The sequence below is a fragment of the Lynx canadensis genome, chromosome C2 (genome assembly GCF_007474595.2).
Source record: "Lynx canadensis isolate LIC74 chromosome C2, mLynCan4.pri.v2, whole genome shotgun sequence".
Classification (NCBI taxonomy): domain Eukaryota; kingdom Metazoa; phylum Chordata; class Mammalia; order Carnivora; family Felidae; genus Lynx; species Lynx canadensis.
The window spans coordinates 5,369,675-5,395,153 of record NC_044311.2 but is presented as its reverse complement, the minus strand read 5'-3'; the positions used below and the strand labels follow the sequence as shown (position 1 = coordinate 5,395,153).

Genomic DNA, 25,479 nt, shown 5'->3' with positions numbered 1-25,479 from the left:
ACAAATTTTACTGAAGATAAGTCTTAGCTCATGAGAATATCAATCTTGATTCTAAAGGAAAAAGAGCTAAGACAGAGCCATGCGATGTCACAGCTGGAAAGGTCCTAAGGAATTACCACATCCAAGTCTCCATGTGACAGGTGGAGATATTAAGGTATAATTAATTTACAAAGCTAGCAAGTGGAAAAATCTAGGCCTCCTGAGTATCAATTCCCTTCTACCATGCCACCTTACATCAATGTTGGAAATGGGAAATTAAGGCACAGTTTAGAACTATGGGAAAAAAGTGTGACTCTTTCACTGTCTAAACCAAAGCAAAAAATCTAAATAACGTGTCAGTTTATTTAAAACAGGTCATACGAGGGGCGCCTGGGTGGCGCAGTCGGTTAAGCGTCCGACTTCAGCCAGGTCACGATCTCGCGGTCCGTGAGTTCGAGCCCCGCGTCAGGCTCTGGGCTGATGGCTCGGAGCCTGGAGCCTGTTTCCGATTCTGTGTCTCCCTCTCTCTCTGCCCCTCCCCCGTTCATGCTCTGTCTCTCTCTGTCCCAAAAATAAATAAACGTTGAAAAAAAAAAAATTTAAAACAGGTCATACGTTTTATATACTACCGTGGGAAGAGCCAGAGGGCCTTAAAAATGTGCATCCGGGGACATGTCTATAAATTTATTGACTATAGGACTATGTTTAACATGGGAAAACCAGGAAAAACTTAAATGTTTTATAAATAAATATTCCACAGTCCAACCATCCAGGCATGGACTATGATTGTTTGGTTTTTTTAATTTTTTTAATGTTTATTTTTGAGAGAGAGAGAGAGAGAGAGCGCGCGCGAGCTGGGGAAGGGGCAGAGACCGGGAGACACAGAACCCGAAGCAGGCTCCAGGCTCCGAGCTGTCAGCACAGAGCCTGATGCGGGGCTCGAACCCACGAACCTCGCGAGATCAGGACCTGAGCGGAAGTCGGACACGTAACCGAATGAGCCACCCAGGCGCCCCAAATGTTTGTTTATTTTGAGACACAGAGAGGGAGCAAGCAGAGGAGGGGTGGGGCAGGTGGAGGGATTCCCAAGCAAGCTCCGTGCTGTCAGCGCAGAGCCCGAAGCAGGGCTCAAACCCACGAACTGCAAGATCATGACCTGAGCAAAGTCGGACACTTAACCAACTGAGCCACCCAGGCACCCCCAGAACTTACATGTTTTAAAAGCAGGGCACTGGGGTGCCTATACTGTGATATAAACAGAGAATGAATTAGGTTCAGGACATAGCAGGAGATGGACACAGCACGGCAGGAAGGTGCCGGAGCAAGTGCTGCCTGCGAAGTGAGGCGACTCCCTAAAGGTCAAGGGCAAGTAAGCAACGGAACAGAGATGCCACAGAGCCTGAGTGCAGAGAATCAGAGTGAGTGGCTGACAGAAACACAGCCAGACGCAGCCAGTTAAAGGCAGAGTCAGCAGCAGCATGCAGTGAACACTAAAACCACTCCCAGGAAAAGCTCTGGTTACCTAAAAATGAGGTGCACGTACATGTGAATCTCACCCAGTAAAACAAAAGCTCTCGACAACTCCATATTGATTGGAGGGATGACAACAGTTTCCCCCTGCAGATAATTCCACAACTCTGGAACCGGAACATTACTTAGACTTACAGTTCTATAAGTCTCTGCTTCTTGTTGAAGGTCCCGAAGTTTATTTTCACTCTCCGTGAGGATTGCTTTCTTCTGCAGTTCTAACTCTTCCAGGGCCAAAGATTCTTGCTGTTCTTTTTCTTGGGTGATCTTCAGATATTCTGATTGACTTTTTTCCTGTGCCAGAAACAATACCACCTTAGCCCCACATAAATCTTCAGCATTCCCAAGGCACTTCCACAGGAACCACGTGTTTCATTTGATCTGCACACCAGCCCTGTGAGGTAGGCAATATCATCACCTCTCTCTTCCCGTGACCTAGTCTGCAGAAACAAAGCACTGTGGCTTTTCCAGTGTGGTCTGGCCCACATTTGCCACAATTGCTATTGATAGGAAAGATTTTGTTCCAGTAACCCCACTATGTCTGCTATTTTTCCACTACTTAAAAGGTTTTGCAAAACACGGCTCGATGTGAAGGGTCATGAAAGTGTCACTACCTCTTCTCTGTACTCCAGAGTTTGGTTATTTCAACTCCAGGCCGAGGAACTAGGTTGTGGGCTTATATAATTTGTGACAAACACCTCATTAGGGAACCCTAGGTAGAAAAACCGAATCAAAATCAGAAGATTACATGTGAATAATGGATTAGATCAAGGAAGCAACTGTAAGAGCCTACCTGAGCTGTTCTACCCACCCCATCAATCCTGAAAAGCTTCTTCTTTGTCTTTATTACATATCAACATTTATATTAAAAAGTGTTTACTGTTTGGAAAAGAGAAGCTCTAGACAGCACTTTCAACATTTAGTGGCTTTGGATTCCACTGAAGAATACTTTATCCATACCTACTGCATAGGGATCATGTTGCCAGCAGCAATATTTTCAGTTCACTACACTCTGGTGAAACGTTGCTTTAAGGAAAGATGCTGTGCCATATTACAAGCAGACTGATAAGAAACTATTCGTTTCTAATCAATTTCAAAACATCACTTAAGGGGTGCCCGGGTGGCTCAGTAGTAAGTGTCTGACTCTTGATCTCGGCTCAGGTCATGATCTCATGGTTTGTGAGTTCAATCCCCACATCAGGCCCTGCAGAGCCAACTTGGGATTCTCTCTCCCTCTCCCTCTGTCCCTCCCCTGCTCATATCCTCTCTCTCCCTCTCTGTCTCCCTCTCTCTCTCCCGCTCTCTCTCTCTCTCTCCCTCTCTCAAAATAAATACATAAACTTTAAAAAAATCTATAAAGTTTTTTTTAACATTTTAAACATACTATACTGTCTAATGTAAACTACATTTTAAATGCATCTCTCTATGCCCATAAAAATAAGAGGAGGGGCGCCTGGGTAGCTCGGTCAGTTGAGCATCCGACTCTTGGTTTCGGCTCAGGGCATCATCTCCAGGTGAATGAGTTTGAACCCCCCTGTCCTCCTCTGCATGGACAGCACGGAGCCTGCTTGAGATTCTCTCTCTCCTTCTCTCTCTGCCCCTCCCTGACTTGTTCTCTCTTTCTCTCTCAAAATAAATAAATAAACTTCACAACAAAATAATAGTAAGAGAACATTTTAGTAGCCTGTTGAACTTTGGCTAGCAACACAAAGCTAACTTCTTTGAAGAACTAGGTAGAAAGGGGAGTGGAAGGCAGGAAACGCGCCCGCGTATGTGTGTGCATGCGCGCGTGTGCTTCACATGTATCTCATCCTGCTCTCTCCACTCAGAATATATCTGAGTATACCAGTTCTGGAACGCAGTTTTGGTTTTTTTTTATTTTTTTTTAACGTTTATTTATTTTTGAGACAGAGAGAGACAGAGCATGAACAGGGGAGGGGCAGAGAGAGAGGGAGACACAGAATCCGAAGCAGGCGCCAGGCTCCGAACTGTCAGCACAGAGCGCAACGCGGGGCTCGAACTCACGGACCGCGAGATCATGACCTGAGCCGAAGTCGGCCGCTTCACCGACTGAGCCGCCCAGGCGCCCCTGGAACGCAGTTTTTAACAAGGCCAATGTTCAAGTCTCAGCGTCCCCAAAGGCCAATTACTCCAGCATGAAAACACACAGATCTTTATGACAGGAATTTTTAGAACAATTCCTGGCTTCATTTATGCCCACTTTGTTCTTAATTTTCACGCCCCTATTTTAAATTTATGCTGTCCTATTATAGTCTAAGCATTCTTGTAAACTACCTTAAATCCTTTCTGGACTAGAGCATCTGGCTGGCTCAGTCAGTAGAGCATGCGACTCTTGATCTTGGGGTCATGAGTTCGAGCCCCACATTGGGGACAGAGTGTACTTAACAACAACAACAGCAATAATATAATGAATTAGATAGATAGATTGGTTGATCCTCTCTGGACCAAGAAAGAATACAAGTACGTGCCCATTACGTGTTCTTTTCATGAATGTAGAGCAAACCCCTAACCTCAGCCGACAAAACTGTAAATCCATGTGCCTGTTTGCCCCAGAGATCAGAGAACTCCCTGACTCAGTTCAAAAATAACTGCTGCTGGAAACTCTCAGAGCCCCAGATCCAAATGAGAGTGAAAAAACACAAATGTGCGAAAGCAAGAAGACTAAAATTACAAATATTATTCCTTTTCCTTCTGCACTAAAAGTGTTTTAAAATTGTACACACTGTCTTACGGATACCAATTTCATATAAAGACAATCAGGTACATTTTTGGCATTAATGCTTCTTATGGTAACTTATATAAAAGGCTTTTCACAATTTGAAAAAAAAATTGTTATAAACCTTCAAATTATACTATCCCAAAAACCTTATCTTTGTTTTTCTGGATATTATTTTGGTTCGTTCGGTCAGTGGTTTCTTATTTTATTTTTTTAATAAAAATCATATGTATTGAAAATTACTACTGAAACCATTCTACTTAAAATGAAAACTACTTGGGTCATTTTCATTTTTTCTCCTTTAAAATGCAATTCAGGGGCGCCTGGGTGGCGCAGTCGGTTAAGCGTCCGGCTTCAGCCAGGTCACGATCTCGCGGTCCGTGAGTTCGAGCCCCGCGTCGGGCTCTGGGCTGATGGCTCGGAGCCTGGAGCCTGTTTCCGATTCTGTGTCTCCCTCTCTCTCTGCCCCTCCCCCGTTCATGCTCTGTCTCTCTCTGTCCCAAAAATTAATAAACGTTGGGAAAAAAAAAAAATAAAAAAAATAAAAAAATAAAATGCAATTCACGGGGCACTTGGGTAGCTCAGTTGGTTAAGCATCAGACTCCTGATCTCAGCTCAGGCCACGATCTCACAGTTTATGAGACAAGCCCCGCTAACAGAGCAGAGTCTGCTTGGAATTCTCTCTCTCCCTCTCTCTCTGTCCTTCCTGTGCATGTGCATGCACAGTGCGCTCTCTCTCAAAATAAATAAATAAACTTAAAATAAAATAAAAATAGAATGCATTTCAGACAAAACTTTCTGAGCTTTGAACTCTGGTACACTCAATCTGGTGAGTCTTTAGACATTCTTCCTGAGTTATGCAGTCCCTGGTTCACAGCTTCAATTAGCCGACCGTCCCCTTCACTTCTCCACCATCATAGCCTACCCTACCGCCAGGGAAAAGAGGGATGATACACAAACAAACTGGCTAATGAAAGCTTGTTGGTTAATACAATTTTCACACAATGCCAAGTTAACAAGCTATGACAGCCTCTTTCCTGCCTACATCCTATCCTCTCTACGCACTCAAAGGTCAAGGCCGCCAGTAGTCTGACTTCAAGCTGGAAGTTAGGGGTGAGGAGAGAACTCTATAAAGCTACAAAGTTTACCTATAACAAAAACAAAACGGGTACTTACGAGAGCTATTTTCATTTGCTCCTGAAATTGCCTTTCTTGGGTCTGAAACTTCTTGGTCAGTTCCTGCTCTTTTCTGGCCAACTCCTTTTCATGAAGCTTCTGCAGTTTAGCAATTTGTTCTGCGTGTTTCTGAAGGTCAGCCAAATAGTTAAAGTGAAACTCCCAAAATATGTATTCTACAACTAAGTAACCCTTTATTACAATTTAATCATCAAGACAACAGTGTAAGAGGAAAACTCAACACGTATTTCCCACAGAAATCAAAAGTGACCAAAGTCTCAATAGTTAAAAAGAAAAGCCTACAGAGTGTATCACTCATTTGAGACAAGCACAGCTGTTGCTGCAGGAGTCATTCTTACAGGGTTGAAGCGCCATTTCCACATCTTGCAGGGATATTCCCCACCAATCGCGATGGGGAAGTGCAGGAGAGGGGAGTGAAGATGCTCTCAGAGAGGGCACTCCACTGGGGTCAAGTTGCCCTGGCTGCACCAATCTAGCTTTCCGGTAAATACGCTATTTATTAGAAAGTACTGGCCTTGTTCTTTCTGGGAGAGGAAGACTTAATCTTACAAAAAGGTCAAACCTCCCTGAATAAATCTAAAAATTTAATGTAACCGAACAAAACTACCCACAGAATGGGGGTGGAGGGGTCCGGTGGACAAAATAAACACGCAAGAATAGCCAGCACTCTTCTGAAAAATAAGCATAATAAGGGGAGGCTACCAAATAACAGAACATATTATAAAACCAGAGTAATTATAACAGTGTAACACTGGCATATAGTCAGGAAAAGCAATGGAATAGCACAGAGAATTCAGGAAAGAGAACAGTATGTAGCACAACAATTTAGGATGAAATAAAGTAGTACGCCATGTCAAAAGGGAAAACATGGATTATAGTCACCTGGAAACAAATTAAAGTTGGATCCCTACCTCACTCCTTACACCAAATAAATTCCAATTGGATCGAAGATTTAACAATAAAAAATGAAAGCATATACGTGCCATAAAAAAAGTAGAATTTTTAAATGATGTCAGTGAGAATGTATTTTTAAAAGCAGAACAAAAATCCAAATAGAAAAATCTCTACATGGCCAACAAAACAACAAAAGACCAATCCCAAAGCAAAAATAAGTGATAAACAAAGTCAATTAAGATGAGAGAGAGAAAAACATTATTTGGATAAATGCACTGTATAGTCAAAGAACTAATTCCTAGTATATGTAAAAAACTTACACAAATCAGTAAGACCAACTGTCCAAAAGGAAAATGAGTTAAAGAGTTGACCAAGCAACTCAAAGAGAAAAAACTACCAATTCCTTTTAAATATATAAAAACATGTTTATCAGGGGTGCCTGGGTGTCTCAGTCAGTTGAGCACAGAGCCTCCAGGCTCTGTGCTGAAGCATCTGACTCTTGATTTTGACTCAGGTCATGATCTCACAATTCATGAGTTCGAGCCCTGCGTCAGGCTCCACACTGACAGTGAGAAGCCTGCTTGGGATTCTTTCTCCCTCTCTCTCTGACCCTCCACCACTTGCACATGTGTGCATGCCTGCTCTCTCAAAATAAAAAATGTTTATCATGCTGATAAAAAGATAAGCACATTAAAACTACAATGTCATTTTCTTTTAACTCTTCATCTTGGAAAGATAAAAAAAAAAAAGCAACACCATCCTTGTGAGGTAATGCATCACTTGCAAGAGTATAAAGCGTCCTCTATAGAGCTTGTAGCAACTATGCAATAATTGAAAGTACACATAATCTCTGCCTAACATTCCACTTCTAGGAAACTATCCTAAAGAAACATACATGTAAGCAAATACGATAAGGATATTCACCAACTGCAACAGCAGAAAATGAAAAAAAAACAGAAAATGAAAAAATCAGAAGACGGATTAAATTATGAAACATTCATACGGTGAAATCCTGAGCAGTCTTTAAAACAAATGCAGCATAACAAAAACCAAAATCTCAAATGTGGCATCATTACCAATTGTCAACGATATGGAACACATTAAGCGGTGTGTATATATATACATATATACATACATACACACACACACACACACACACACACACAGAACAGTATATATAACATACTATCTTTTGTGTTAAAAAATTTAAAAGAGATTATAAAACAGCAAAGAGAAATTATATGCAGAGACTACCTCTGGAAAGTATATCCACAATGATATAAATTCTTTTCTCTATCAAAGTGATTTTTTTCCTATATCCTGAACTCACAAAATGGTCAAGGTCTAAAACATAAATTAATTCTTCTTTACAGTCAAAAATTGTAGGAAAAGCATAAGACTTTAAGTTTCAAAATTGCTGTAGCCTGTTTCAATCTAGAATGATTCTTACTTTCATCACATCAACAACCTCCTGCTTCACCCGACTTAATTCGTTCTGTAGAATGGTGCGTTCCTCCTCCCTTGCTTTTTCAATAGCTTTTATTTGTTCATCCATTTCCGTCTTCATTTTTCTCCGTGCTTCTTCTGTTTTTTGGGCTGTACTCAAGGCTTTTTCAAGTTCCTCAAAAGCTATAAGGAAAACAGCAGAAAACAAGTATCTCAAGAAATACTATCATTGAGCTAAAGTGTTTCATGTCCAATTTATGGGAACTATGAGCAGCAGTAGCAAGACAGGTTAAAATACTCATTTTTGTTTTAAGCCAAGAGATATTTCTGAGCCGTTCCACAAAGCCGCAAGAAGTGTCCAGTTAACTGAAATTAGCTTGTCACTGAATTCTGGATTCAGATCTTAAGACTACTTACATGAACTTAAACTCAGGAGTTTGCTAAAAAATTAAATTACTAATGGTTCCCCACACTTTCTGCCTACAAGTGTCCTTACAGATAGCAAATGCAAAGAAATGAAGACTTACTCCTCCTTCTGTATGATGTAATTTCAACTGCTTTCTTGTTTGCTATGGAGTTCTTACCTATTGTCAATAATTAGGTAATATTATTATATACTCACAAGGACATTTTTAAGAATGGAAAAATTATTCTTTGACTGATCCTATTTTTACAAACCTCTTAACCATATAATAAAAGAGCAGAGTTTTTTGGTTTTTGTTTTACCATTTACCAGCTGAATCACATATTTAAACGATGTATAATGACATGAAACGTACCCTTTGTATAAGCTTCAAACTAGGGCCACTGACTAGAAAGAAACCTTTACTGATTCGACTGTATATAGAAAGGCACTGCCAGGGGCACCTGGGTGGCTCAGTGGCTTCCGGCTCAGGTCATGATCTCACGGTTCATGAGGCTGAGCCCTGCGTCAGGCTCTGTGCTGACAGCGTGGAGCCTGCTTGGGATTCTTTCTCTCCCCCTCTCTCTGCTCCTCCCTCACTTATGCGCTCCTCCTCTCGCTCTCAAAATAAATAAACAAACTTAAACCCCCCCCCCCACCCCCGGCTCTACCAGCAGGGTGTCCTTGTGTGAGAGAAGAATTCAGGCCCTGCAAAAGCAATCATCTAGGATACAGCAGTATTATCTTTAAGGAGGCCAATAGCTCACCCGGCTTCCAACAAAACCAGATAGGGTGGGTACAACAACTGGGTAACTCGGCACTGAAAATGTGTGCGTGTGCTTGTGTGTAGATGTATCTGTGCACAAGTATGTGTGTGCATGTGTGCATTGTATGTGTTTCTCTCTCTACCGGCATAGTGATATGCTATCAAAATAGCAGTGGGAACTGCTATTATCATCCTAGATTATTTTCTTTAGTCCTCACAGAAGACACCAGGCTCCCTTTACCACAGAGATGGACTATAAATAAAACACAAATTTTCAGGATGGGTTTTTAATGCTATCAAGAAACCTATGTCCAGAGGAGAGGCAGTTCATTAATATTTATAGTATTTTTACCCTCAGTGGTATAAGAAATGTGCAACTTTAACCTATGGCATCTCAAAAACAAAAAGCCCATTTACTAACCACAACTTGGCTTCACCTTAACAGACAGTGGTTTGGGCACAGGAATTTCATACCTGAAGGCAAATAGCTGTTCTACAGCATTTTCTTAACGGTAAGTTGCATTAGTAAAAAAAAAAAAAAAAAAAAAAAAAAAAAAAGGCATGAGAAAGGCTGTACTCTAGTAACAACTGGGAAACATAACTTACTTCGCTCAACATTTAAAAAAATAACTTCTCTAGCAACCATATATCTTGATATTTTTTTAAAAAAACCTGTTCAGGGGTGCCTGGGTGGCTCAGTCAGTTAAGCGTCCAATTCTTGATCTCGGCTCAAGTCATGATCTCACCATTTGTGAGTTCAAGTCCCGTGTCAGGCTCTGCATTGACAGTGCAGAACCTACTTGGAATTCTCTCTCCTTCTCTCTCTGTCCCTACCCCACTCATGCCCACTCTCTTTCTTTCTCAAAATAAATAAATAAACTTAAAAATTTTTTTAATTAAAAAAATGTTTTAAACCTGTCCAATTTGTTCATTTTATATGCTCAATGTAAAAAACTGATGCTTTAAATTTCAAAAGGTTATTAATTAGCTGACATCCTTTTTTAAAGATTCCTGCTCATGGGGGTGCCTGGGTGGCTCCGTCGGTTAAGCGGCCGACTTCGGCTCAGGTCATGATCTCACGGTCCGTGAGTTCAAGCCCCATGTCGGGCTCTGTGCTGACAGCTCAGAGCCTGGAGCCTGCTTCGGATTCTGTGTCTCCCTCTCTCTCTGCCCCTCCCCTGCTCTTGCTCAGTCTCATTCTCTCTCTCTTTCTCAAAAATAAATAAAAACATTAAAAAAAAAATTTTAAAGATTCCTGCTCTAACTTTACCGGTATTTGCCTGCAAACACCAAGATTCTCAGATATAAATATGTTGGAAAACAAAATATTCAAAGGAAAATGTTGTTTTTGTTTTCTTTAGATGTTCTTTTACTATAGTAAATGTTAGCATCAAGCATCAAGAAATATCTCTTGTTACTAACACGAAATTAGTTTCCTAATTTCTTAAGAACCAGTTTCCTAAAGTCAAGTGATCGATTATGGGAAAGAAATTCTATAATAAAGTGCTTACTGCTCAGTTTGTGCTGATGGTTTAAATCTGGGAAAGAAAAAAAACGGAAAAAGAATTTTTTTAATGCTTGGATGTCACCAGCATCGTTTCATTAGTACTATTATTCAGCATGTCAAATAGTATCCTGGCATTTCTAAGCACTTTACAGAAATCTCTGAAATCAGGCTCTGGAAAACCTGAAGGTAGTTTTGATATTCGTCCAACAAATCAAGTTTTAAATGAAAAACTTGTCCTGATTAAGCAAAATAAAACAAAACTGTATATAGGCAATACCAAGTGAATTTTCCTCATTTCCATTCTTAAAATTCCAGAATCCAGCACAGTACAAAAATAGATGTAGTGCTCTCACCTTTGGAAACAACAAAAAATGTATGTCACAAAGTTCCTATTCAGAAATAATTTTCCAGTAATTCAGTTTTCTAACCACACTCAGTAAAATTTAGAATATTCTCCTCTATTACATTCTAATTTTAGTGTTTCATCCACTGAAATCATTTTCCTAAGTCACTTGATTATGCATCATACAATGATTAAAATAGGATAGATCTCGGGACGCCTGGGTGGCTCAGTCAGTTAAGCGTCCGACTTCAGCTCAGGTCATGATCTCACGGTCCGTGAGTTCGAGCCCCAGGTCGGGCTCTGTGCTGACAGCTCAGAGCCTGGAGCCTGTTTCAGATTCTGTGTCTCCCTCTCTCCCTGCCCCTCCCCCACTTGCGCTCTGTCTCTCTCTGTCTCAAAAACAAATAAACATTAAAAAAAATTTTTTTTAATAAATAAATAAATAATAGGATAGATCCGGTTCCACAATTCTTTTTATCTCCCACTTTCTGCTACCATGTCAGAGAACCACATAATTTTATACCTAGAAAGAAATCTTCGAAATTTTTTAATTCAACATTCTTATTCAAATGCAAAAACTAAGGCATCCAACTCTCCCCTCAGATGATAAATCAACTTGAATATATAAAGCTTGGTGCCAGAACTTTCAAGTTTTATTTAAGGAATAATCCTCACCTTGCATTATTTTTAAAAACTCTAAGACTGCTGACATTGATCCAGCTCAGTTGGACAATAATGCATCTTACTAAACCAGAATTTCTGAATCGGTCAATTACTGATGGCTTCTAACTCTCAACAAAACATAGTTATGTTATACTTCTGAGAGACACACAAAAACTCAACCGTGTTCCATCTCCACTCTGCTCTATGGAAATGTTAGTAAGTATCCAGAAAAAAGGGGGGGGGGGTTGTCATACTGCAAATCCATATGGATTCTACCCCGTACCACCAATGAAGCCGCTTCCTGGCAGGAAGTGTGCCTCCAACAAGGAGTCCCATCATCTCAACGTTGAAGGAGACTATACTGAGAGTTTGCTTACTAACCAGAAATGTCTCACCTTCTGATCTTATTACCATCGGATGCAGAAAAGTGGTGTCCACAGCTGGTAACACTCTAAAGATGAATTTCCCACTCTTCCCAAAATGAAACTATGCTAGGATTTTAACGTGAGTACTGAAGAAGTATGTTCTGAACATCTACATAATTTACCTTCTAGTCGCCAACAAAGGATAAGTGAGCGGGGAGAAAGAAAGCGTGCATCAGCCACCGCTGACAAGTCCTCCGCCAACATGCAAGAGTGCGCAGGAAAACCACGGTCACAGCACACGACAACGGGAAGGCGAAGCACAGGCTGCTGCCACATGTTGCAAGAACACACGGTGTTCTTCCAAAGCAAAATTCAATGTATCTCAGGCACTTTGTATTCAATTAAAAAAAAAAAAAAAAACAAAACTTTGAAAATGTTTCTACGCAAAAATTTAATAAACCTTAAGAAGGGTCCTCTGTCAAAAGTAAAATGCCAGGGGAGGCCATAACTTTATCACCAGGTTCCTCGCCTTCCACTTCAGACGAGTTTCACTGACATCCACGGGGATTCCAAGAACAGACAAACGCTCGCCGGCAGTTAAATTTAAGTGAGAAAGGCTGGTCACCTATAGCTAATCAAGCATCCAACCATTCACTCATCGAACATTTACTGGCTAGTAGCTAGTAGGCACTGGGTGTCAAAAAGACCCTTTTTGACGAAAAGGCGGCTGAAGGAGTAGAGGGACTGGGGAATAAACCTTGGGCGAAGCGAGGAGGAATGTAACATTTGGCACTTCACCACCTCTGCCTCTCCTCATCCTCAAACTCCTGACCAATCGCAGTAACAATTCCCAGAACGCCGAGATCGAGGTAGTGCTCCTGTTCGTGGTTCTATCCCAGAGGACGCTCTACCGAAGGATGAGAAGGCCCATCTCTACTCCCTCTGCAGGGAATAAGCACAGATGCACAGGTGGGGAAAGGCTGCCAAGCTGTAGATTAACTGTTGACCCTAAGAAGCTGATTGATACCATCAAGAGTGAATAAGTAAGCCAGTGCCTGTGTCTCTCTCCCAGCAAAAGAACTGCTGAAATTCAGGTTATTGAACAAAAAACAAAAACAAAAACAAAAAAAAAAACCAGGCAATACTACAAAATGAATGAAATGCAAGTTAACAGAAAGCAATAAAGAGAATTTTATCAGAATTCCAACCCACCGTCAAGGCTCTTTTGTGAACAAAAGCAAAAGTGTAGAGTAGCAGTTTTCAAGGTGTGGTACAAAGATCCAAGGGTCCTGAGACCCTTTCAGAGGTCGTCTGTTTTCCAAATACATATCTGCATAGCTGTATAATGGCAGATTTTCCTCATATATTTCAACCAAAATAACATATCACAACAGATTGAATATAGAAATAGGCATGAAAATCCGCTTATTATAAGCCAAACAATGAGATAAGAAAAAACGTAAAACAAGACCACTCTTCACACTAAATTTTGTTTTAAAAAATATTAGTAATTTTTATAAAAGCATTTAGGCCAATATGTAACAGGTTTATAATCGGTATTTTTAAATGAACTAAGAAATGTTTTCATTTCCTAGTCTGAATTTCTAATACAGCAAATATCGTTACCCGTAACCCACATAAACAAAAGCTCTTTGGCATCCTCAGTAAGTTTTAACAGTGTAAAGAGGTTCCCGAGATGAAGAAAGTTTGAAAACCACTCGTCTAGAGCTTATGTAGAAGAGAATAATACTACCACCCAGTGGTATGAACCAGATAGTACAACACATATACAAACTGGGGCCTTCAGAAATGTAAGATCACCTTTGCAATGGAAATCTACTCTTTAAGCCACTTTCCAAAAGACATAACAAGGTTCGCTCTATAGGCGGACTGTGCCCTGACTTTGAAAAATTTTTTTAATTTTACAGATCTATCCAAATGTTCATGCAATCCTTACATCAACCATGCAACTTATCTATACCTTGAAAACACCAGGCTAATCTTGAAAAATGTAACTAAAGACAAGTAAAATTAATTAAATCAAAAATATGATTGACAGTCAGGGGTACTGTAACAGCACTGTGTGAGAACAGATGGGGAGCTACACTTGTGAGCACAGCATAATGTATAGTTTTGTCCAATCATTAGGTCATACATCTGAAACTGATGTAATATTGTGCGTCAACTACACTCAGATAAAAAAGAAGGAATGAAAATATGATTCTGTAGCAAAGAAATGTGTTCCCGATGCTTTCCAGTAACAGTGACACTGCCAGGGACATAAGTGCAAGATGACAAGACTATGGAAATATATGAGGATGCACAGCTACTGCTGTAGAAATACATCAAGTACCATGAATATACGGCTATTAAATAAACCACCTATAATGAATGAAAATCTAATTCCATTTAAAATAATAAATTTTTCCGTCAGGTATACATTTAGTGCCAAAATAGGTACATATTACTTATCGAACATGACAGATTTAAACTCTACTTTGATTCATACTTTTTTGCCTGAGAAACATGGAATTTTCTTGATAAAGCTTTTTCTAAGTACCCATGATAAGAAAAAAAAATCAGCCCTTACCCCAGTCCTGTTCATACAAGGCTTGGGAAAGGCACCATGATTCACTTATTGGCATGTGTGGATGCACAAAAATAAGATGTTTTGTGAGACTTAAGACTCCAAGAAAACTGTGTTACATAAATTATCAGCAACTAACAAAGCACTTAAATACACATGTGATTTTCGTTTATTATATAAATATGAATAAATCTTACATATTATTGAACTACATGAACTCTATTAAGAGGGTCCTTCGAATGTCAAATAAATATATTCCACTGAATATCTGACATTAGGCCTATACCACACAAATGAATAAAAAACTTATTTCCTGCACAAACACAACATGGCAATAAAAAAGCAAAGAATGTTATGAGTTCATCTAAGTGTTTAAATGCAGCCAATCATATAAAACACATGACTTAGGCAAAGACAGGGTAAATGAAAGGGACACAAGGTTTACAAAAGATATTCTGGAAAGCACTCTGGAAACTTTCCTAATCCAAACAGAATATTTTATTCATTTTACGTAACTATAGGCAAGAACATTTTAAGGGGGAGGGGGAGGGGGGCAGTTAACACTGTGGTGTGGATTTTTTGTAGTGGCTATATTTAAATACATAAAGGTAACTTACAAAAAAGACTAGAAGTCTATGGGTAAGAATTTATCCTGAGAAAAAATTCAAAGATGGAATAAGCTGTATCACAGAGTTGTTACAGTATTATTCATAACAGCAAAAATATAAAATAACTTAGATGTTGATCAAGAGAGAAATGGTTAAGTAAATGACGTACATGCATTCTGACACAGCCATTAAAATATGTTAGTATTTTAGCAACATGTAAGAGTACTCCTAATATAATGCTAAATGGAAAAAAGGGAGCATATAAAATTATATGTATAATATGATTACAATAATATAAAAATAAGGATTGGAGAAAAGACTAAATGGAAGTGTATTGAAACAACAGCGACGTGCTTACATTTTCTCTATTTTCCAATGTTTTTGTAACACACTGTATTAATAACTAGCCAGCTACCTCCCCCCCACCCCGCCCACACTTAAAACATACACATGCACACATACAGAACAGCCAAAACCTAGTGTGAACTTAAGCAGCAGTAACATTCTGCACTGGTGTTGCGCTGAATTGATAATATTCTAGTCAATTAGTGATAATACCTAGCATCTAAAATACGGCATTATGCAACTAAAGCTCAACCACCAGACTTCTCTAAGTTTAAAACCTGGTTACTTGAAGATACAGCCATCTGTTCTTAAGTTACAGCTAGAAAGGAACACTATCAACAATTGTAGCAAAACGCTTCTAACAAATAGATTTGGCTTTGGTTTTCTTTATCCACTAAAATAAATAATTTTAACAAAACAAGAGTGCTATAGTACCATACGTCAAAAACCATGCCCAGCTTCCTCTCCCCTAGGGAGGACAGTAAGTAATACAGGTTGATACAGCATATACTGTAAAGGAGACAGATCACCACATTCACATAGTTTCAGCCTTTTAGGACAGAACTGTTCTTTTTAAAATCAAAGCCATGCCGATTTCCTTGTCCTCTAACATATGGGAGGCATCACAGCTCATTTAGAAAAACTATTAGAACTAGGGCAATAGATTGTTTTCCAAGAAAAGTAGTGGGAAATGCACTTGAGCTGGCTTTTAACTCCAAAATACGTGAGCCAAAAAAATAAACTATCGTCTACTGATGGCCACATGCCAAGAATTACTAAATAGAGTTAAATTTTTACGGTTAAAAATGCATTAGGAGAGTTTATATTCTCTTATAATTGTTTTACGTAGACAAATTTACTTCTAAAAATCTTTAACAACTACAAGCTTTAACGATGTTAATTAATGCTGTTAATGCTTCTTTCCCATGGCCAGCTTTTATGTGTTTAGCCTTTGAATTTTAAATTCAAGAAAGAGAAAGACAAATATTTCACAGAGGAAGAGACTTCTCCAAGTGCCAGATAATGTTCACAGACCATATGGAACCTCTACTTCCTTTACAAACACCTTTTCCTACTCTCAGCACTAAATTGGAATTCTTCTGTCAATTGGCATAGGCATTTTCTATTTGAACTAAACACTGTTTTACATTTCAACAGTTCTGTTCAGACTCAAGATCAGTGCAAAACCAGCTTTCATTATAGATTGAAAAGGCAGTATCTTCAATGCAGAATGAGTCTGTTACAACTTTCTGTCACGGTCCAATAATTGGGACTACAAATATAATTTCTAAAATATCTATAAAAACACTTACAACAAAGTGATCCGCAGACTTTCCAAAGTTAATGTCTCTATTAAATAACTTTAAATCATAATTCCCTCTTTAAGGACTTACTAAGTTTTGATATTTTTACAGTAACAGAAACAGAAAAGTTTCTCAACCTATAAGCTATGAAATATTTACACAAAATACGGTTTTATGAAAATGCCATTCAAAGACAAAATACAACCATGTTCTGAAGAAGCGAGAAAAGGAAGGCTATGCCAACTGATGAACTGACTAGAATAGGAGCCTGGGAAATGTCAGCCCTACGTGTGAATTAACTACATATTTTGTCTACCTTTCTGTCACTCACCTCTTTCAACTTGATACTGGGTCATGGGTTTCTACCTCCTCCCAAGACACACTCCAATTTAAAAAAAAAATTTAGCCCCCTAAACAGTATTGTTTTCTCCTGACTGGTTACATTAGTCAACAAAAGCAGTCCTGAAAATGGTAAGGCTTGCTATGAGAAACTGAGACCATACATTAGGTTTTTTATTCACTGAAAGCAAACCTGTTTAACAAGGTCTCACAATCCCCAAACTGCTTCCGGTAATTTTTCAGAGATTATATTCTGACAGTTGCTGTCAACGCTCTCTGAAGGGATATTTTCTTGGGTTTACTGGGAACAAATTCATTAACTAAATTCCCCAGATACTTACCAATAAAACACTTCAAAGAGATATTTATGAGCACATCTGGTGTCAACCAAATAGCTCTCTCACCCAGATTCATTTCCCTCCTTAAATTTTATAATCTGGTTTCTAAAATCATTTTTGAAACCGCATCCTGGGAGTCAAATCCTCACCAAAGTTGAAGACCTTTCTTAAAATCTTCAACCTACCTCTCTCGCACTTCTGCAAATGGTTTTTATATTCCCCCAAAAGCACAACTATCCACAATTCCTGTGACTTCTTGTGTAACTTTTTTCCCTCTCGTTTATCTCTCTCTGCCAGACTCTAGATTTCTACGGTTCAGAGCACAGACTCTGGACTCAAAATGAGTGGATTCAAAACCTTCTACACACTCACTCTCTCGTGCGTGAATGCAGGCAAACTACTTAACTTCCACGATCGTGGGTTTTCCTATTTGTACTAATAGTACCTATTTCAAAGAAACTGAGGGGATTGAATGCATGTACACACCCGAGAAAATACAAGCAAAGCATTTATAAGAGCCTTGCCTAAGAAAAATTAAATGTTGGCCAACAGTCGTAGCAGCAGCCGCGGCTGTGCTAACACACAGCAACCCCACTGCTCGTACCGCGGCAAAACTCAACCCTTCGGAGAGATCAGCCGCTCTCTCCCACAGACTTCACCACAGGCTTCAACCTTAGGCTACGGACTCCTGAAAAATGCCCTAGTGTCTTTTTCCAAATTCCTGTAAGTCACTTTCATTTGGAAAGCTCATGGCTGAGAAAATTCAAAGTATCCAAGCAAACCCCTCCTTTTACTCCATTCTTCAAATTCCCTGGTTAGATTTCCTATTCTGACTTCTCACTTTTCATTCAGTCTCCCCAGCTTCAAACCTTGGACTCATCTTAGATTTCTGCTGTTTTTCTGCCCCTGAAAGTTGATCACACACCAAATTTGGCAGGTTCTACTCTTCCTCTCTTTTTCAGACCCATCCCAGCCAAGGTGGCCCAAGTTCTCAGTCCTTCACGCCCAGATTTCTGCCTCTGCTTTTTTAAGTCTGACCTCCCACTTCATTTCTTTTCAGTATAAAACACTAGCTTCCATCACAGTATGCTTTCCTACGACTGGTTTCTTGTTGCCTTGTACACCAAAGTCTAAGCTGAGCTACTCACCTTTCAAGATGTTAACAGTCCGTTCTTTCACAATCCAACTTCGTTTCCCACTCGAGCAAGAACTGTTTGCCGCCGATTCACACCCCCACTCGACTCACCGTGCCTGCCGCTGACCTTGTAGTAACTGAAATGTGTGCTGCCCCCACCTCTCCGCCTAGGCCCCTTCTATTCATTCCTGGAGGCCCAACTCAACACTCACACCCTCACGAACCCAAAGTGCTCGTTCACTCTGCTCTCTCCTCTCTTTCTTCATGTTACTCAGTATCGCACCTTGCGGAATACTATGCTGGTCTCTACACTTTCACGGCCTCCATTTGTTGTGACAAAACTAACTCTGCTATGTGTAAAGGCTTATCTTAGACTTTTTTCTATACTCTATCTTAAGCTCTTTGTTTACCCTAGAGCATCTGTAGGGCAGCAATTGTTTGCTGTGTACTGCTGCGCCTACTTGGGGAGCTCCAAAATTGTCAACCTGAAGTTTGATACTCCGAGGCAGTAGTCAGCAAGCGTTTCTATAAAAGGGCCAAACGATAACCATTTTAGGCTTGGCGGGCCACGCGTGGTGTCTGTCACATATTCTTCTTCTTTCTAACTATAGAAAAATGTGAAAAGCATTCTAAGCTTGAGAGTCCTACAAATGGGCCATCCGCGGGCTGGATTCCACCCACAGGCTGCGGTCCACCAGCCCCTCCCTCCTCTAAGGAACAGTTCGGTATCTTATACAGAATCTCTGTATCAATATCAAAAGTTAACTAGCTTCTCTCAGTGTTGTTTGGTCCAGCACTTCACATGACTTTTGAGTTCTAAGGTAAAACAAATAACCCCTGAGTTCTTACCAGCTCTTTCGGACTTTTCTTTCTGTTCCCGTAACTCCTCTCCCTGGGTAGTCATCTGTTTGATGCGACTACGAAGTTGAGCAATTTCTTCTTCTTTCATTTCCAGGGTTTCGTGCATCTGACGTTTCGTCTCTGCTATTACCATTCCCTAAACAGAAGTGCAGACACTGAAGTGTTGGCATAACAAAGCTGCATCATCGATAGCACATATCAAACTCACTTAAAAGGCAGAAAACCTAGTATTTCGTACTAAGTAGAGCATAAGAATTATTTTAGTATTTCACAAACTGAAGTGTGTGCTCTGTGCTCTATACTACACTATATACTGTAACAACTCTGGTTACCTGGCAGATCAGGGTATTTGTTAATATGAAAAATCATTTTAATAGTAAGTTCAAACTTTTGAGTGTTAAAAACACATTTTAGTTAAAAGATTTATAATCTTCCTATAAGTGTTTGCTCCAATGTTCCCTATCTCAGTAACTAGTTTATAATGAACACAATACAGCCTTTTGTACTTGGCTCAGGGCTACCATGAACTACGGTTATCAATCTGTGCTGGAACATGGGGAGAGCCTCAGAGGCCACTGAAGGCGGAAGGTTACTGCTGCCACAATGATGGGCCAAGACTGTGGTAGTCTGCCTGCTTTTTCTCTTTTCTCTTGTGCCAGTCGCTGGTGCCACCCCAACTCCTCCAATTTGCTAACTGCTACTGTCCTCCCACTCTCTGGGATGATCTACACATGAAATGAAGGTCACTAAGGGGAAAAGGGATAGTATGTATTATACATTATATATTATACACTGGATCAGTCATTTGCGACTAACAAAAAACAGGGTGGTTCAACTTGTCTCCTGAAAAATAAAATCTGGGGACAGCTATTTCATGATCTTAAGATTGTGACTTTACTTGTGGGGTTTGTCAAACCTCGGTTTACGCTGTGACTCTTCCGGATGGCTGATATTAATGGACAGATACAAACCAAGTGAATGGGGATTATACAAAATTTCAAAACAAGATCGTCAACCTTCAGTTTCTTCAAAAACCAAATCACAATGGAGAAAAAGAGACACGGGGTGGGAGGGATGGGCAATGGAACCTACTGATTAAAAGAAGTCTTAAGAGTCACATGTCAGTCAACTGCAACGAAAGAAACTTACTTAGATCTTGACTCACAGAGAAGGGGGAAAAAGTACGAGACAAAAGGCAAAATCTGAAACTAGATAGGTGGTGGTATTAAGGAAATATTACATTTTTAGATGGTGAACATGAAAATGTAGTTATATTTTTATAGAAATAAAAAGAGTCTTTTGTTTTAAAAATACATGAAAATACTTAGGGAAGAAATTATGAGACTTCTTGGATTTGCTCTACAACAAAGTAAATTCTGGGCTGAGGATAATAAGGGCTAGACATGTGCAGGCAAAACAAGATGAGCCCCGAGATGTCAACTGTTGAAGCTGGGTGGTGGGTTCGCTTTTTTTTAAGGTGGGCCTTCATGAAGTGGACAGAGTTGGATCTAGCAAAATGACATCGGAGAATGAAAAGATTGCTAACACGTTTCAAAAGTAAACAGCTCTGACATGTTCTTAATTGCCTGGTCACCTCAAATACTATAGCTATAATGTAGCACATTAAAGAAAACGGTGGACAACGTGAACCAACTGGGAGCTGCTTTAGAAAAAGAAACCAAGAACTTGGGGCTGAAAGACCTGGGGGGAAAGGATTCACCCATGAATTTTCAGTTGTCTTTGCTGCCATGGCCACAGCTGCTACTCCCTCTGTAAACTGCCAATCTCACCTGTACATCCTAAAATCTGTTGGCACAAACTTCCGTTTATACTAATACACACACTACCACTTCTTTACTTAAGACAACTTATCTGAGAGATTAATCTGTTTCCGTTATATTTGAAGACAATACTTAACATCATTCACTTTTAGTAATGTCTTACCTATAAAAAAAATTCAACGTTTCTCTGAAAAGTACTTAGGTACTGTAACTAGATTTATTTTGCAATAGTTACGCTAATCTATAAATCAAAACGCTTACTGGAATCAAAAAATGACAGAGAATCGGCTTCACGTGATATACAACTAATGCTAACAGTTATTTAAATTTCAAAAGTACAACAAAAAGATGTTTCAGGGAAGCAGCTGTAATAACTTTGGAAAGCATATGCCTGAATGCTTCTACCTGCTTCCAAAGTGAATTCTGGGGCCCCCTGAAAACTTTTAGTATCATAAGGTTTATTGGTTTACCTTATCTTGTTCAAGCTGTTCAATTAAGTTCTTTGCATCACGCAACTGAGTGATAAGTTTAGTCTTCTCAGCCATATGAAGCTCCTAAAAAAATTTTAAAAATTCATTTCCATCTCTAAGAAAGCTTCTCCTCACATGAGAACTCTACACATTTTATCTAATTTGGATACTTCTCAGTCCAGGAAGAGCAACGGCGCACAGGACGTCTGAAAAGGACGGTCAATGCTACAAATCCCAGGGCAACCGGGAGTCCTCTCCACACTGTGCACGGAAGAAGGGAAGGGCTTTGCAGGAGAGGGCGATGCAGGCCACGCTGGGGCCGGTGGATCTAGCTTTACAGGGTTACATTAAGCCAAACTCATTTGAGCTTTTACCTTCATCTTTTCTAGTTCTTGAAGCCTTTCATCTAGCTGTTCTTGCAGAGCTTCCTTCTCACTGGTTAGCAGCGCGCACTGTTCCTTATGCGACTGAATTGTTGCCTTACAACGCTGCAGGAGATTCTCTTGCCGCTTAACTCTCTGCTGAAGTACTTGCAGTGTTTTAGCAGAAGCTCCATCTACGGCGATCAATAAAGCAGCACGGGCAGGGGCAGTCAGTAAGGAACAGAAGGGCTCTCTGGGAACAGTTCCTCTGTTAGTACACAGGGGTGCACTCTCACCCTACGCTCTGCTGTCCTCTGAGCCGGACGGAGAAGAGAGGCCTACCCTTCCCAGCCTCTGCTCAGTCACTATTTGTATGGCCTATATCTGAAGAAGCAGGGCAGTGCATTCACCTGACCTATGGTACAACCCCACCCCAAAGGGCACAAAACACCCAGTAGTTAACTAACTTACCAGAGTCCACCCTCCTTGAAAGACGGTTGGATGACCATCTTTTGTTATTCAAAAGTGCCCTCTGTGTCCTGGCTCCCATCCAAAGAGGATTAATAAGAAATTTTCCTAATGTATTCTCATCTGTTCCTGAGAGGAGTTCTGGTAAGTACAGCTTTCTACATTCTCCATACGTTTGTGAGTGAAGTTTTCATACTCATAGGGGAATTTCAGGACCCTTTATAGGCTGGTGGCTCACACAGATGGCTGTTCAGCACCTAACTCTGGCCCTGCCTGGACTGACGATCTGTCATAAGCATCTTTGAGAGAAAGACCTACTAAATAAAAAGTGGAGATTTTGCTGACTGTGTACCTTAAAGCCTCAAAGAGTATGGAGGGCAACAATCGGATTGTGAGACAAAATTTACTATTCTTTCTTTTCTTTTTTTAATGTTTATTTATTTTTGAGAAAGAGAGAGAAAGACACAGAATGAGCGGGGAAGGGGCAGAGAGAAGAGGAGACACGGGCAGGCCCCAGGCTCTGAGCTGTCAGCACAGAGCCTGACACGGGGCTCAAACTCAAGAACTGTGAGATCATGACCTGAGCTGAAGTTGGACGCTTAACTGCCTGAGCCACCCAGTGCCCCTATGCCTTCTTTTCTAATTAGAAAGCAAATACAGATATCTTTGAATGCGGAAATATTTAAGCAGTGTTACTTAAAAAATGAAATAGCCAGTGCCAAGAACAAATTCACTTATCTTAAACAGGATGGATCTGTTTTTACGAAATCTAGCTACCACTATCAATAAAACAGTGTAACATCATGAATTTTAGTATATGTGCTGCTGAAGTGAGCGCTAGAGTGAATTTTAATTACAACGAAGACGTGGTGCTACTCACAGGCTTTCAAGTCTTAAAACAATGACTTAGCTCCGTTCTCCAGAATCACCACAACAAACAAAGAACCAAAGTAACAAACACTCGTGCATCTTTCTGGAAATCGTAGGAGGACACTTTTCTACCTCAGCCCACATCATGCCCCGGAAACTCTCAACGTCCTCCTCTAGCTTCTAAACTAACTTTTTGACAAGATGAAGCTTACCTACTGGCTCTATATCACTATCTGTGTTCTCTTTAGTGGCACCTTCAGCCTGTGGTTCCATCTGAGGACACGGTTTCGGTAAATCAACATTCATGGGGCCATTTCGTAACCGCTGTTTCAGCAGAGAAACCTAAAAAAGAATGTGCATTAGAAAATAAGATGATAAACTACGGCGGTTTCTTTATTTTTTTTTTTTTAAGTTTATTTTTTTTGAGACAGAGAGAGACAGAGCATGAACGGGGGAGGGGCAGAGAGAGAGGGAGACACAGAATCGGAAGCAGGCTCCAGGCTCTGAGCCATCAGCTCAGAGCCCGACGCGGGGCTCAAACTCACAGACCACGAGATCGTGACCTGAGCCGAAGTCGGACGCTCAACCGACTGTGCCACCCAGGCGCCCCTACGGCGGTTTCTTTAAAAGAGAGAAGCGACAGAGTAAAGGATATTCTTTTTCACTATGATGGGGGTGGGGGGGAGAATCAAAATAAAATGTTTACTCTTAAATGCCGTTGATTTTTTTATTTGCTATTTTCAATGATATGATAGTTAGCCAAACGACACAATAAATTTAAAAATTATACTGAAAAAAAAAAAAAAACTGAGGAAAAGCAAGAGTTCTAAAAATAGGCCAGGGGCGCCTGGGTGGCTCAGTCGGTTAAGTATCCAACTTCAGCTCAGGTCATGAGTTTAAGACCCACATGGGGTCAGTGCTGCCCGTGCAGAGCCCACTTTGGATTCTGTGTCTCCCTCTCTCCATGCCCTCCCTTGCTCATGCTCACTGGCTCACTCTCTCTCAAAAATTTAAAAAAAAAAAAAAAAAAAAAAAAAAAACAGGCCATATTGGGGCACCTGGTGGCTGAGCTCAGGTCATGATCTCATGGTCCTGGGACCGACCCCATGTCAGGCTCTGTGCTGAGCATGGAGCCTGCTTGGGATTCTCTCCCCCATGGCCCCTCTCTGGCTCACGCATGTGCCCCCCCCACACACACACACACACACTCTCTCTCTCTCTCTCTCTCGCTCTCGCTCTCGCTCTCAAAAAAAAAAAAAAAAAAAGGCCATTTTGTAACATCTAGAGCCTCAAAACTCCCTTCATTTTTCCCTATCCAAACACCACACACTTTTTCTTGTAATCTTTTACCTGAGTCTGGAGAACACTGATGTGCTGATCCTTTTCCTCCAAAGATGCATCGAACTCCTCTTGCAGACGTTTCTTCGCTTGTTGATCCATCTGCAGCTCCTAGAACACAGAGAGCTTTAAAGTCGTTTTCGGTAAAAAACAAAAAAATACAAACCTGAGGTTTGCAAAGCTCAAAAACATAATCAATCCAGATTTGCGTTTCTCTGAAGGTAAGGTATCAGCAACAATAATCGGAGAAGAATCAGCGCATAAAACGTTAGCATTTCTCCCAGCAGATAATTTTGTTCCTTCAAAACTACGAAGGTCCAAGAAGAAAGTGTATTTGTAGAGCTGGAATGACTGCTCTATGATGTCAATAGTGTGGAGAGGACAAATAATTATTTAAGCTAAAAAATCTTTATCCGACTTTAAGACATCTTACTCCTTGTGCTCTCTTGATGCACTTGACCTAAAACTACATTGTTTTCTACCAAACAGAGAGCCAATACAACCTTCCTCCTCCCAATACCCAGAAGCAAGAGACAGCCAAAGTCAGAAGCTTCCTCATCTGTGAAACGAAAAGGCTGAACTAGCCGATCACCAAACTGAAAAATTTCAAGTTCCTGAAATTACTTAAAATGCTCCTTTCTTTGGGTCATTAGTGAGCCTTCCCAACTAAATCCAATGATCTTTACCTCTTTATTATAGCAGTCACCAATAATTCCCTTCTCAGATGAGGCACGTGCTCTCTGGGGCTGTAGGCTCCTGTCTACACTCCTGTCTCTTATTTTGCCCCACCCGCTTCACAGATTCTATTGGCATCTATCCCCCTTCAGTCCTGTGCCTTCGGTGCTT

At 40.4% G+C, this 25,479-nt stretch overlaps 1 protein-coding gene across 6 annotated transcripts in view; it reads right to left on the bottom strand.

Annotated features, from left to right (window-relative positions):
* Positions 1 to 25,479, bottom strand: part of GOLGA4 (golgin A4) — a 126,785-nt gene that overhangs the window by 49,252 nt on the left and 52,054 nt on the right. For 5 of the 6 annotated variants that reach the window (XM_030328626.1, XM_030328628.1, XM_030328627.1 and 2 more), the window contains 8 exons: positions 24,646 to 24,744; positions 23,508 to 23,637; positions 21,970 to 22,151; positions 21,596 to 21,679; positions 19,333 to 19,480; positions 7,785 to 7,963; positions 5,420 to 5,548; positions 1,645 to 1,800 (listed from right to left, as the gene is read on the bottom strand). In XM_030328626.1, coding sequence (XP_030184486.1) covers positions 1,645 to 1,800; positions 5,420 to 5,548; positions 7,785 to 7,963; positions 19,333 to 19,480; positions 21,596 to 21,679; positions 21,970 to 22,151; positions 23,508 to 23,637; positions 24,646 to 24,744 — 1,107 coding nt within the window. The remainder of the gene's footprint in view (positions 1 to 1,644; positions 1,801 to 5,419; positions 5,549 to 7,784; positions 7,964 to 19,332; positions 19,481 to 21,595; positions 21,680 to 21,969; positions 22,152 to 23,507; positions 23,638 to 24,645; positions 24,745 to 25,479) is intronic. The other variant, XM_030328629.1, reaches the window with a different exon arrangement.